Below are 14,702 nucleotides of genomic sequence, written 5' to 3'. Positions count from 1 at the left end.
TCCCGATCGCTTCAACATCTCCAATGGCATGAAACAAGGCTGTGTCCTCACTCCGGTACTATTCAACCTATTTTTCACCCAAGTATTACAACATGCTGTGATGGATCTAGACCTGGGCTTCTATATCAAATACCGGCTGGATGGCTCACTATTCAACCTTTGCCGCCTGACTGCAAAAACAAAGACAGCAGAGAGACTCATCCTGGAAGCTCTCTTCGCAGATGACTGTACTCTCATGGCCCACCAAGAAAATCATCTCCAAACCATTGTGGACAGGTTCTCCACCGCAACAAAACTGTTTGGCCTGACTATCAGCCTCAGCAAAACAGAGGTGCTGTTCCAACCTGCACCAGGGAGGCCAACTAACCAGCTGTGCATTACAATCGACGGCACGCAGCTTTCTAACATCAACACTTTCAAGTACCTGGGTAGCACCATCACCAACGATGGGTCCCTAGACCATGAGATCAATGCCAGGATACAAAAGGCCAGCCAGGCACTCGGGCAGCTGCGCTCCAAAGTCCTGCAACACAGCGGTGTAAGCACTGCGACGAAGCTCAAAGTGTACAACGCAGTGGTCCTCAGCTCGCTCCTGTACGGTTGTGAGACATGGACACTGTACCGGAAGCACATGAAGCAGTTGGAGCAATTCCACCAACGTTTTCTCCGATCAGTCATGAGGATCCGATGGCAGAACTGAATCACCAACCAGGAAGTCCTCGACAGAGCCAACTCCACCAGCATCGAAGTCATGGTCCTCAAAACCCAGCTACGATGGTCTGGACACGTCATCCACATGGACCCACAACGAATACCAAGACAGGTATTCTATGGTGAACTGTCAGCTGGACTCAGGAAACAAGGCTGACCAAAGAAAAGATTCAAGGATCAGCTAAAGTCAAACTTGAAGTGGGCTGGCATTACACCAAAGCAACTAGAACTCACTGCCTCTGACAGAAGCACCTGGTGAACCCACATTAACCATGCCGCCACCACCTTTGAAGATGAGCGACGTCGACGTCTTTGTTCTGCGCGTGAACGCCGACACCAGGCCACAACCGCACCTCCCGTAACAACTGGTGTCCCATGCCCCACGTGCCACAAACTGTGCGCCTCAGCCTTTGGACTCCAAAGCCACATGAGGGTACACCGTAGATGAAACTGCACAAAGACAATTATCATTCTAGGTCACCGAGAGACTACCACTACTACTACTACTACTATACCTATTTTTTTCTCCTTTAGAAGAAGTTAGATAATTAATTGGGGGTTGGAATTGTTTCACTTTTCTCATTGTATTCCTGGCACTTTAATGTCTGTTGATTTACTATACTACTATAGATTTATTACTAAAAGAGACTGGTATGCCATCTCCTCCAGGTAAGGAAATTGGAGCATCTTGGTTGAGTGTCTTACCCAAAGTCAAGCATATTTTCAGGATTTGAATTCTGCTCTTTCTGACTATTATTCCAATTCCCAATTTAGTATACCATGATACTTCTGATCAATTTTTTTTAAAGTGACATTTACTTTGTAAAATACTGAACATCAGTACAATCAACTAAATTGGTTTTACAGTGTTTTACATTTAAAATAAAGGAAATATGGCCCATAAAATGTCCCAATTTCTCAGTTACTCAGTTACTTTAAGATTCTCTAAAATTCTTTTTTTTGACTCTTAATTCTCATTAACTTTTCTTCTGATTAGCTAAAATTAGTATGCATTCTCTTTGTCTCGCTCTTTTTTAACTGCATTATTTCATAAAAGGTCTTATATTTTCTTATATTGTTCATATTTGACAACCTTAATTTCATTATAGTATTCCATTCAATTTATCAGTGCCTAAATTGATTCAACTTTATTGGATATTTAGGATTTTTCAGGGTTTTTTTCCATTTCCTTTTTAAATATTGCTATGAAAGTCTTTATCCAGATAGTGCCTTTCATTCCCTGTGATAACATTTTCAAAGTATATCTCATCAATGGAATAATTGGATCAGAGGATATGATTCTGTTTGTAAATGTATGTTATCAGAGTGCCCTTAAAAAAAGATTTCTAAAGTCTGCAATTCCACAAGCAATGAATGAGTGCACCCATTTCTCCACAACTCCACTGGCAAAGTTTTATTGCTTTTTATCATTTTTTCCAGTTTGATTAAGAAAAGATAGTATCTCAATGGTGTTTTCATTTTTATCTCTGCTCATTTGTGAGGGTACTGATATTATTAACCCCTTGTCATAACACAGAGTTACCATGCTATCTTTTGGAGAATGAAAATGAAATACCATAAGCTCAATTGTTAGACCCATGTTAAACAAAATTTAGGTTTTCTTGGGTAATTCTCAAGTTTTTTCAAGATTTTAGAGAGCCTTGCTATCAGTATCATGAACATTACATTTCATGAAGGAAATCTATGAAATATATTCTGGCTATATAAGTTTCTGGCTATTTAGATTCCATCTATCTCAGCAGATAGAACTTTATCCTAATAGAATATATATATACATACATATATATATATATATATATATATATATATATATATAAATTAACCTTACCTTCTGTCTTAGAATTGATACTAAGAATTTGTTGCAAGACAGAAGAACAGTAAAAGCTTAGCAATTGGGATTAGGTGACTTGCCCAGAGTCACACAACTAGAAGTCAAATTTTAACCCAGGACCTCCCATCTCTAGGCCTGGCTCTCTATCCACTAGCTTCCCCCCCCCCCCCCAATAGAGTTTTACCACATTGAGCACCCAAAGGAGATGAAAAAGATGGTGAGGGAACTCCTCACCCTGTTAAAAGATCAATCCTATGAAACTGGAAATACTTACCGTGGATAAGACTTGAAGGGTTTGGGAGGGTGATCTGACATAGTAGAGCTAGTAGACAGGTTTTATGCAGAAATGTAGAGACTATTAATGTAGTAAGTTGGAGCTGGAATGGACCTTAGACACCCTCCTGCCCAGGATTTCTTAACCATTTTGTGTAATGAAGTAAGACTACTTCTCAGAATTGTTTTTTAAGTGCATAAAATAAAATACAAAGAAACTCAATTATATTGAAAGGAACAATATAAAATGTAGAGGAAAGCAATTTTATTGAAATATAGGTATTTTTTAAAAGCTAAGTTCATGGACCTCAGGTTAAGATTCCATGATTTGGTTCAATTCCTTTCATACTTGATTTATTTAAAATATATTTATTGATATTTTATACCACCTTCATTTATGAATATGGCTCTCCCATTTCCCTTACTCATTCCTTGGAACAAAGAATTTTTTACAGTGGGAAAAAATAAACAATTCAGTAGAATCATAGACCACATCAGCCATACCTGATAGCATATGCAGTAGTCTATGCCCATAGTCCCCCACATTTCCAAAGAATGGAAGGAATTACATTTTATTATCTCTTATATGGAACTTCTGGTATTATTGCCCTTCCACCTTCCATAGATTATGCATTTGAGGAGAACCACTTGGCTCTGCATTCTCTGGGAGGGTAAGCCTCATCTTCTTTCTGGCAGGTTTCTTCCCTGCTTTATGGATATCCATCCCCTCTCTTCCCATCCCACTTCTTGCTCCAGAAACTGTAATCAAATTCACAACAGCACATGGAAAGGACATACCCATTGATTGCCCTGTTCTTCCATTTACATCTTTGTGTCTTCCCAGATTATAACTCTTCTCGTTGGATACTACCCCCCACTGTGTGCTGTCTCCCTTTTTAGAATATTGGTTTCAATGGCAGGAAATGCTGGAGATGCTTTTTATTTATATCACAAATCATTGTAAATATAGTAGATGTTCAATGACACATGTAAAACCCAGTGGAATTGCTTGTTGACTCCGGGAATGGGGAAGGAAAGAACATGAATCTTGTAACCATGGGAAAGTATTCTAAATTAATGCATTAATGTAATAAATAGTACATTTTAAAAAATAAAATAAAAATAAATAAAGAATAATATAGTAAATGTTTAATGTTTTTCATTCAGTTAGCCATAATGACAATGCCCAGATTTTTTTTGTCATTCTTTCCATTTATAGTAATTACATATATTGTTTTGAGTTTTGGGTTGTGTTTACTTCACTCTGCAACAATTCATTTGAGCCTTTCCATGCTATTCTTAATTCTTCTAATTTTTCTAATTTTTCATTTTTTTTTAAAGTGTGACAGGGTGGGCATTAATCTCCACCTCTAGGGAGAGAGTCCCTACATTTGTACTTTGTGCTGGAGTATTCATGTACCAAGGATGATGTATCAAGTATATACTTTTTAATAAAGAAAAAGAATAAACATATATGGCACCTACTATGTGCCATTGCTTTATAATAGCTCATTTGATCCTCATGACAATCCTGAAAAATTAGTGCATTTTGCAGATGAAGAAATTGAGGCAAACAGAGGTTAAGTGACTTGCCCAGGATTAGCTAACAAATAGCTGAGACTAGATTTGAACTCAGGAATTCCTGACTCCATGCCTAGGATTCTATCCACTGTACCACCTAGCTGAATGAATAAATGAATAGTTTCTTTTTTCTCCTCAGATGTGCAACTTTGCACTATGGTCCAGATCTTCCTCCAACCAGCATCATTATCACCTTCCACAATGAAGCCAGGTCTACCCTTCTAAGGACCATCCGGAGGTAAGGCAGGCTCACTCAGTCAATCGAAAAGTATTTATTGCACCTGCTTTTTGCTCAGTACTTTTGTAGGCATGATGGTAGATATACAAGCATAGGGCCTATTTTCTGCCTTGAGAGATATTATCACATTTGCAGGAAAATTCAAATTCATGTCCATATTCCAATCCCAAATCTGGACCATTAAGTTACAGTGAAAACATTAGGAGGAAGGTTTATTTCTCCTACTATCTCCATGCAAGGCCCTTTGTGCTATTTTCTTTTTTATGATTCAGGAATGATGGGTATTAGCTATGCTTTCCTCTCTTCCTTCACATGAAGTAGAAAAATCCCTCTGAATTAAGAAACCATTACAGAGTCAAAGGCGTGTCCTTCATTAGTGTTTCCCCTCTAGAAGCCTTTTAGAGAGATCAGCCAGGCAACATCTGATCTTTTGTCACAAATCGTAAAGCCCCAGAGGTTAAAGGAACTTAATATCTGAAAATAGGAAGACCTTCTTCATGCCAACAAGGAACCATCCAGCTTCTGCTTGAAAGTCTCCAATGAGGGGGAGCCGAGTACCATTCCACATAGCCCATTTTGCTTTTGGACAGTTCTAATTGTTGAGAAATTTTTCCTTGAATTGAGTTGACTACATTAGTCTGTCCCATTGCTCCAAATTTTCTCCTCTGGGGCTAAGTAGAAGAAGACTGATCTTTTTTCTATATGGAGCCTTTAATTACTTATAGATGATTATCATATCCCTCCCCATAAAGTCTTCTTTTCTCCAGTTTAAACATTCCTAGTCCCTCCATATAATCTTTATACATCATGATAGTTATTTTTTCACCATTCTGGGGGATTTCCTACAGACACTCTTTTGTCAGTTATTGTTCATTCATTTTCAGTTGTGTCCAACTCTTCATAACCCCATTGGGGTTTTCTTAGCAAAGATACCGCAGAATTTTGTCATTTCCTTCTCTAGTTCATTTTACAGAAGAAGAAACTGAGGTAAACAAGGTTAAGTGACTTGTCCATGGTCACCTTTGTTGGAGGTCAGATTTTAACTCAGGAAGATGAGTCTTCCTGACCCCCAGTCCTGTACTCTACACATGTGTCACCTACCAACTCTATTTTTTTCCATTGTACTTCCTAAAAAATGTGGTGCCTAGACTTGATGACAATATTTCTCATATGTTCTGGCCAAGGCACAGGGCAGTGGAATGTGATAGAGAAAAATTCAATGATTCCTGTCTGTAAGGCATTGTGCTAAATGCCAGGGAAATATCATTTAAAAGACATCTATATTTGTAAAACATTTTTCACATAAATAAAATCAGATCTAAGCAGCTGGAAAGACATCAATTGCTCATGGGTAGGTACTTATACCATATCAGCTAAACTCCCTAAAATCATTACATAGAGCTAGAAAAAATGATAACAAAATTCATCTATAAGAACAAAACACCTAGAATACCAAAGCAATTAATGGGGAAAAATGAAGAAACATGAGTTAGCTATATCAGATCTCATCCACAGTTGTAGATGACCATAGCATCCAAGGGTTTGACAAATCCAAAGGTCCACTCTTTTGGAAGGAGAGTTAACTATTCAACAAAACTGCTGAGAAAAATGGAAAACAGTAGAGCAGAAACTAGGCATATACCAACATCTCACTCTATATGCCAAGGGAAAATCAAAATGGACACATGACTGACAAATAAAGGATGATACCATAAACAATTTAGGAGACCACATAATAGTTTACCTGTCAGACCAATGGATACTGAAGGAATTTATGTCTAAACAAGGCATAGAGTACGTTAAAAGATGTAAAATGGATTACTTTAACTACATTAAATTAAAAAGACTTTTTATGAACAAAATCAGTGCAACTAAGATTCAATAGCAAACAACAAATTGGCAAAAAAATCTTAATATTAAGTGTCTTTGAAAAAGGCTTCATTTTCTCAAATATATTCTCAATTTTCAGTCAAAGGATTTGAACAGGCAATTCTCAGATGAATAAATTAAGTCTATATTTAGTCATATGTAAAAATGTTCCAAGTAATTTTAAATTAGAGAAATGCAACTTAAAACTATCCTGAGGTACCATCTCACACCTATCAAAGTGGTTAACATGACAAAAAAGGAAAATGAAAAATGTTATAAAAGGTGTGGAAAAATTGGGACACTAACAAATTGTTAGTGGAGCTGTGAATCGATAAAATCATTCTGAGGATCAACCAAGCTCAAAGAACTATAAAAATGTGCATACCCTTTGACCCAGCAATGCCACTACTAGGTCTGTATCCCATTGTGATTAAAATCAGGAAAATATTTCTATAACTTCTTTTTTGTGGTGGCAAAGAACTGGAGACTAAAAGATTTCCATCAATTGGGAAATGTCTGAATAAGTCTATGGTATATGTGCTTGTAATGGAATACTATTGTGACATAAGAAATATATAAAATAAAAAATAAGATAATCACCAAAAAATGGGGAAGACCTATATGAAGTGATGAAAAGTGAAATGAGCAGAGCCAGGAGAACATTATACAAATAAGAGCAATAATGTATGATGATCAACTATGAATAAAAATGTATTACCAACTTGATAACTTATTATCAACAATGCAAAGATCCAAGATAACTCCAGGGGATTCATAACATAAAAGGATATCCATTGCTATAGAAAGAACAGTCTGAAAGCAGATTGAGGCACACCATTCTTTACCTAATTTCCTCCACAAATTTTTCTCTCATGTAAGTAATATGTGTCTTCTTTCACAACATGATGAACATGGAAATATGTATTATATGATAATATACTACAATCTAAAAATAAAGAAATAAATGGCACATAATTTATGTACATGTAGGAGACCAATGGCCAGGGAGGAGTTTTATTAGTGATAATTTTATTAATTCTCCTCAGAGATAGAATATTAAAGGAGAATTTGGGAGGGAATGGCAGAGTTGCTATGGGGTACATACTCTGGCGTGGTATCTATAGCTACATAGTCTGGACCCAGGTTACATATGGTGAATGCTCACCTCTCATGATCTTTGGTCATGGGCGCCCAGGCAATTTGCCTGGGACATATTCCAAATAATTTATTTTGCTATTATACTATACTAAAGACTAATGCTGAATTTTCACTGGATTCATTAAAATCCTCCATTTTTTAAAACTATCTTCTAGTCATGCCTTCATGTGATCAAACAAAAATTCCCTTGTTTCCCAACAAGGATTAGTTCTCTCTACAAAGAACAAAGCTATCTCTAAGACTTGATTGCACCTTTTCTCCCTTGAGGGAGTTTTCTAGTCATTGAAGGAGGCAAAAGGTCCCCTATACCTGGGGCTCTGACTTCTTCAACTTAGTAGATTTTTGAAGACCACTCAAGTCACCAAACCATGCCCTGCTAAGCAGATTCATTTCCATGAGGAGGATCAAGCCAAAATTGAATTGTCTGTTGTGTCTTTGTGTATATCTTTGCTATGTTAGGACAAAGTAAACCTCCTTTTTTATGTTTTAATGTTTTACAAGTGTCTCATTTCTTCCCAGTATAGAACCTGAACTAAGAGGATATTGATATTAAGTCTGTCCTTATAATTCTGAATTGACTTTTTTAAAAAACTAAATGTTTCTCTTATATGTTGATCTTGAATGAGTGGGCAGAGTTCTGGATTTGGACTCAGGCAGACCTGAATTCAAATCCTTCCTCATACACATTAGCTAGGACACCTTGAGCAAGCCATAATTTTTCTTTGCCTCAGTGGTTTCCTCTGTAAAATGAAGATAATAATAGCACCTACAGGACTGTAACAAGCATAAATTAAATAATATCTATAAAGCACTTTGCAAATCTTCAGCCCCTTTATAAATACTAGCTATCATCATCATCATCATCATCTCATGTTATTTAACCATTCTTCTGCTATTGAATATATTGGTCACTTCCAGGGTTTGGTTTAATTTCCTTTTTTTTTTCAGTGACAGATAATGCTGCTATCAATATCTTTGAAAAGATCATGAGATTCTTTTATCTAGAGAAGTTTATTGACCTGAGTGTTCTTTCTTCCATTTCTTTGAACATCTTACTCCATGGAAGAGACCCAAGTAACTTATAAGTATTAGAGATTTAGGGCAGTTAGGTTACTTAATGGATAGAGCCAGGTCTGAAGACTGGGGTTCAAATCTATTCTTAGACACTTCCTAACTGAGCAAATCACCTAATCCCAATTGCTTTTCTGCCTTTGAACCAATACCTAGTCTATAGATTCCAAAACAGAAGGTAAGGGTTTAAAAAAAAAGTGTTCAGGATTTAATCTGAAGGATCTTTAAGGGAATCAGCTGGGACCCATGATACAAAGAGTGAATCACTGTAACAAAACAAGAGACCACCTCCCTGTAGAATTTGATTGGGGGGGGGGTCTAAATTCTGTCCTGCATGACACATTGTTCACTCTTACCCTATCTATGCTGATCTCCAAAATGCCATTGGGCATGCCAACCATAGTTACCCTAGGACTCATACTAGGGCTAAACCAATGTGGCTCTCCTTTCCAATGAGTCTAGTCATTCCATAATTGAGCTTTAGAGAATTTTCAGCATCTACAATGTGAAGAATGAGGTTAAAAAAGAGAAAAATAAATATTTTTCAGAATATGCTAGAAAGAGCAAATTCTACAATTAACTGCAAGAATTTATTTAATGCCCAATATGTGCTAAGCACTATGGTAGTCAGTGGTGATACAAAAAATAAAAAGCAAATAGTCCTTGTCTATAAGGAGCTTACATTCTAAGAGAAGAAACATTTGGTACTTTCTGTAGGCAAAACTGAGGGAAATCTGATACTAGGGAGTCTAGAGGGCAAAACAATAGCATCTAAAGATGCACAGGATAGAAGGTGATTCTGGAGCTCAGTCTTGAAGGAAACAAGGGATTCTGAAAAACTGAGAATATAAGTGAATGAGAAGGGAGAGAGTTCCAGGAATGGGGGATACCTGTGTAAAGACAAGGAGTCAGCTTGCTGTGTGAGGAATTAGTAAAAAGATTGCATGGCACAGTAGATAATAATAGCAACTAGCATTTATATGATGCTTCAAAGGATGCTGAGTACTTTGAAAATTGACATATTTTCTCCTTACAATAACTCTAAGAGGTAAGTACTGTTATAATGCCTATTTTATAGATGAAAAAACTGAGAGTCAGGTAGTGCTTAAGTAACTTGCCCAAGATCACAAAGCTAGTGACAGAGTCTGAGGTAGAATTTGAACTCAGAATTTCCTAACTCCAGGAAGTCTTTCTATTGTGCCATTTAGCTGTCTGCAGTAGAATAATCTGTTATACTTTGAATCAGAAAAACCTGGGTTAAAATCCTGACTCTGACATTTAATAGCTGCATGATAATGGACAAGTCCGTTATCCCCATTAAGGTTTATTTCTCTTATTTATAAAATAAGAAGTTTAGACTAGATGGCCTCTAAGGTCTTTCTCTAAAACTATGATTCTCTAAAGAGATTGAACTGCACCATAGTTCTAATTTGAGGACTCCTTTAAATGACCAATCCAGACATAAAGTTTTCCCTAGCCTAGTCCCCTAAGAGCAACCTTAGGTCTGGATGACTACAGGGCCACCATCTTGTTTTAGGAGATGGATGGCATTTTGACCCTGCCTATGACTGGGCATTTAGACCAGCTCAGCAGTCACCTAAGACAACTGCTTCACTTTGACACATACTGTCAGCATAGACTGAGATTTATAATTCTTCATTAAAGACAGACCCTTGTTGAGTAAGAAAAATGCATCACTCATTTGGTCACTTGGCAGGACAAATTAATCCCCAGTCTCACAGGGAAAACAAGATTAAATTCAGGTCAAAGAAAGTGCACCAAATATGGGGAATCTTCAGACATTCCTATCATCTAATCGTATAATCTAAGACTTATGTCTCTCTTTTTCCTGCTAGGTAGGGCACAATAATAGACAAAAGTGTCTACAGAAAATATTATAAATGATAGGAATAGGGGAAAGGGAAAACAACCAAAAGAGCCTGGTTTTTTTAATTAAAAGCATTTTATACACCAAGTTTTGTCCTAAAGGAAATATGAAAAAGTACTCCCTTCTTTGTAGAGGTGGGGGACTCTAAGTATGAAATATTACATATAATGTTAGGCTTAGTTGCAGTTTTGGTTAGTTTTACTAAATTGCCTCTGCCCATAAAAAACCCTTACTTTCCAAGTTATAATTAATACTTCGTATTTATTCTAAGGCAAAAGAGTTGTAAGGGTTAGGCAATGCCCAAGGTCACAGTTTGGAAGTGTCTGGGGCCAAATTTGAACCCAAGACCTCCTGCCTCTGTGCCTGGCTCTTAATGCACTGAGTTGCCTACCTGCCCCTCTCACCTCAATTAAAAAAAATATTGCAGGGATTTCTCTCTGATTAGAGAAGAAAGAGAGCTATATTTGGAAATGAAGATGTTTTAAAAGTAAAAGACATAAAAATAAAATGAAAATAATATATTAAAAATTTAACATAAATCTATACACTAGCCTAAAATACAACTAAAGATGACTGATAGGGAGTCATCCTAGGGTGATGAGTTTAAAGGGCACAGAAATATATTCTTCCAGTGTGTTATGACAATTCTTGCAGTTGTTTAGTAGCTTAGAAACTATTTAACAAGATTAGTTATTTAAAATACAAAGCTAACAAATAGTAGACTTGGATAAGCTCCTTCCCCACTCCACTGAAGTATCTTGACCTGGCAAAGCAGGACCTCTAATTTGTAGCCACAAGGTAAAATCCCACTCTTCCCCTTAACTCTCCAAAGCATGTAGAAATTCAGATCTTGTTTCTATTATTATTTGTTTAACCTTGAACAAATCACTTAACCACTCTGACTCAGTTTCTTTATCTGTACAATGGAGGAAATGAACCAGAGGACCTCAGAAATCCCTTTTCGTGCTACTTCAGTGATCTACTTATGAGTCTTTGGGGACATTGAGACAAAGAAAAGCATTAGAGATTAGTATAGACGTCCTACCCCAAAGGGAAGAATAGGACAAATTTATTTGAATAGGTTTGAGGTGTTAGCTTCAAGATTGGTGGGGGGACAGTTCCACAGATAAAATGTTGTCATTGAGGCTCTAGTGTTATCCAAGGAGTAGGATATCTTGGTAACTGAAGCAACTATTTGGTTTATTACCCAGCCTGGAGAAAATTTGGCATCACGTTACCATACTTTAGAATTATCCTCTAAGGTAGCTAGGTGGCTCAGTAGATGAAAAGTCAGGCCCAGTGACAGGAACTCCTAGGTTCAAATCTGACCTTGAAACTTCCTAGCTGTGTGACCCTGGGAAAGTCACTTAACCCTCATCACCCAGCTCTTCTGCTTCACTTCTTTTTTTCAGTCCATATTCACCCAGATAGAGGTCTGCTGCCACAAATCACAAACCTTCTGAGCCTCAGTTTCCACATCTCAATTTTTCTGTGCTTCTAACATTCCATTCATCACAATCCAGTTTCCACTAAGATTTTTGTTTGGAGGTGGTGGTCATGGACAAATATTCTGAAAAGATGGCAGGGGGAACAAACGGTGCAATTGGTAACAGCAGTGCCTGCTGCCAATGAGTAGATTGACATACTAGTTTATAATAAGATCAGTGTCCTTTGAGTTAGGTCTGTTTGACCCATTTTTCCAGGATATGAACTCCTCTGAGTGAGCTGACAGTGGAATTTATAAATCTTCAAGACTGAGTGGTAAGAACCTAAAATAAAAATAATTGACCCTGAGAGTATGCAAAATCACTTAAGCTGATGATCAAGACTACAATTAGTTTTAGATGGCAAATTTGTGCGTTTATATATATATATACACACACATATGTATGCATGTGTAAATACATGCCTGTTGTGTTGCTTTGGGTATACATTTATGTTTATACACACATGCATGCTACACATGGTATGTATATATACACCATACTCAGCTTGCAATGACAGTTCTGTTCTTTTGCCTCTTAGAGTTATTATTTTTTTAATAGAAGGAATCTTGTCCATAGTTCTCAGCTGTGGGGAATTGGCATAGCCTAGTGAAACAAAGCATCAGACTGGCTCAAAAGACCTCAGTGTGAAAGATACTGGCTCCAAACTGAATCTCCCTTTCATCCCTCTGTGCCTCAGTTTCCTCATCTGAAAGAGAGGGGCACTGTTGTTTGCACTAGTGGAACAAATTAAACTACATCATCATTATCATTATCTCAAAGAACAGAATCAATCAAGAAGGGGGAGAAAAGAAGAGCTTTCTTTCACTGTCAAAAAAGCATAGTGTCAGTTTTCATTTAATTACTTGTGATATAGGACTAAATTATTGGGATTTGAATTCCTTTGCATTTGAAAGTTCAGTTAGGAAAATGCCTTGTCATTCAGAGAGCATATAGAAATGTTCATTATTTTATTACATTGACAACAGGTGTGGGTCCCATCCAGCTATATAAATACACATATAGACATCAATGTATATGCATATGTACATGTATATTGTATTTATACATGTTTCTACATAGCTGCATATACACACATGTGTGCTCATACATATATGTATATGTGTGTTTATTAGTGAGGGGACAGTGCTACCACCTGGGGAAATCAAGGAAGACTTCTAGAAAGAAGTAGATCTGGAGTGGAACTTTCAAAGGAATGAGGCTTAAATTAAAGGAGCAGAAGTGGGAGAGTGAATAGATATAACCTTGAACTTGGAGTCAGAAAAAGCCTGGGGTACATGTAGTCCTTCTGCCAAATTCTAGTGATATGACCACAGGAAAAGTCACTGTCTTAGCTTCATAGGGCCTCAATTTCATTAACAGTAATAATATATATCCTAAATTTACTTACTTGTACAAATATTGCATCCTCCCCTCAGACTAGGAGCTCCTTGAGGGCAAGGGTTGTCTTTTGCCTCTTTTTGTATCTCCAGTGCTTGGCATAGTGCCTGGCACATATTAGGTGTTTAATAAATGTTTACTGATTAATTGATATGTATCTTCAGTGCCTGAAATATAGTGGGTACTTAGCAAATGCTCCTTGAATAATTGATTAGGCAAGGAAGGGCATGGGAGTAGGGTTGGGAGTATAGAAACCTCTGTAGGCAGAGATGGCTCATAATTAAAGGGAAGTTCACTCTGTTCTCAGTCTTGCCACAGATATAAGGGGGATCATCTTATACAGAGTCCTTTTTGAAACTCCAGAAATTAAATGTACTGCAATCACTTTTATTACTATCTCAGGGTTTCTGACAGCTTTTAAGATCTAGGACAGTTCCCTGCCCATTCTGTGCTCTCCACACACACTTTCAGGCAATCGTAAAGAGATTCCAGGATGCCAGAGCATGAACATTCACATTTAAGACCCGCTACTACAGTCTGCTTCCCTTTAACTGAGCTCCAGAGAGAGGATCTAGCTAGCAGAAGAAATTGGCCTGGAAAGCAGACCCTCTGCCTCTCAGACCTGCTTTTTTCCAATCTTTATGCTGAAGTGCTGATTGTACTTTGGGCATCTGAGCTCTCCTGGCAGCCTGGGCAGGGAGCCACACTTCCTAAGACTGTAATGGAACTTGGTTCTCTGCCCATCTAAATCCAGTAGAGGAGTCTTGCTCTGAACGACCTAATCTGTCTTCCTCTCCCTTGCCATCCAGCTTCATGGCATAGCAGCCTATGACCAACCTCTGACCAAAAGATGGCTCAGCTCAGATCAGTGTTAATTTCATTATAAAAGTAACCTGGTACAAGAAATTTGGTGGGGCTGCTAAAGAAGCCGAGGGCTTCTGGGAAGTTTGATGCCTAGCTGTGGAAATAAGAAATAATAATAGCTAACATCCATATAGAATTTATAAAGCATTTTGAATCTATTATCTCAATTAACCTTCACAATAACCTGAGAGGTAGGTGTTATCCCCATTTTATAGATTAAGAAACCGAGGCTAAGAGATGTACAGTGATTTACCAAAGATTTGTGGTTGTTGTCCAGTCATTTTTCAGTCATGTCCAATTCTTTATGACCCC

The 14,702-nt window shown here is 37.4% G+C and overlaps 1 protein-coding gene across 2 annotated transcripts in view; it reads left to right on the top strand.

The window, feature by feature from the left end:
* The window catches only part of GALNT14 (polypeptide N-acetylgalactosaminyltransferase 14), a 364,372-nt gene that overhangs the window by 251,902 nt on the left and 97,768 nt on the right, over positions 1-14,702 (top strand). Inside the window, exon 3 of one of the 2 annotated variants that reach the window (XM_007476039.3) lies at positions 4,557-4,655. The exons of the other annotated variant lie outside the window; for it this stretch is intronic. Within the exon in view, the coding sequence (XP_007476101.1) occupies positions 4,557-4,655 (99 nt within the window). The remainder of the gene's footprint in view (positions 1-4,556; positions 4,656-14,702) is intronic. 2 annotated transcript variants of the gene reach the window in all.

Source organism: Monodelphis domestica, chromosome 1 (genome assembly GCF_027887165.1).
Source record: "Monodelphis domestica isolate mMonDom1 chromosome 1, mMonDom1.pri, whole genome shotgun sequence".
NCBI lineage: Eukaryota > Metazoa > Chordata > Mammalia > Didelphimorphia > Didelphidae > Monodelphis > Monodelphis domestica.
The sequence above is the reverse complement of the archived record's forward strand: the minus strand, read 5'-3'. Positions and strand labels throughout refer to the sequence as shown.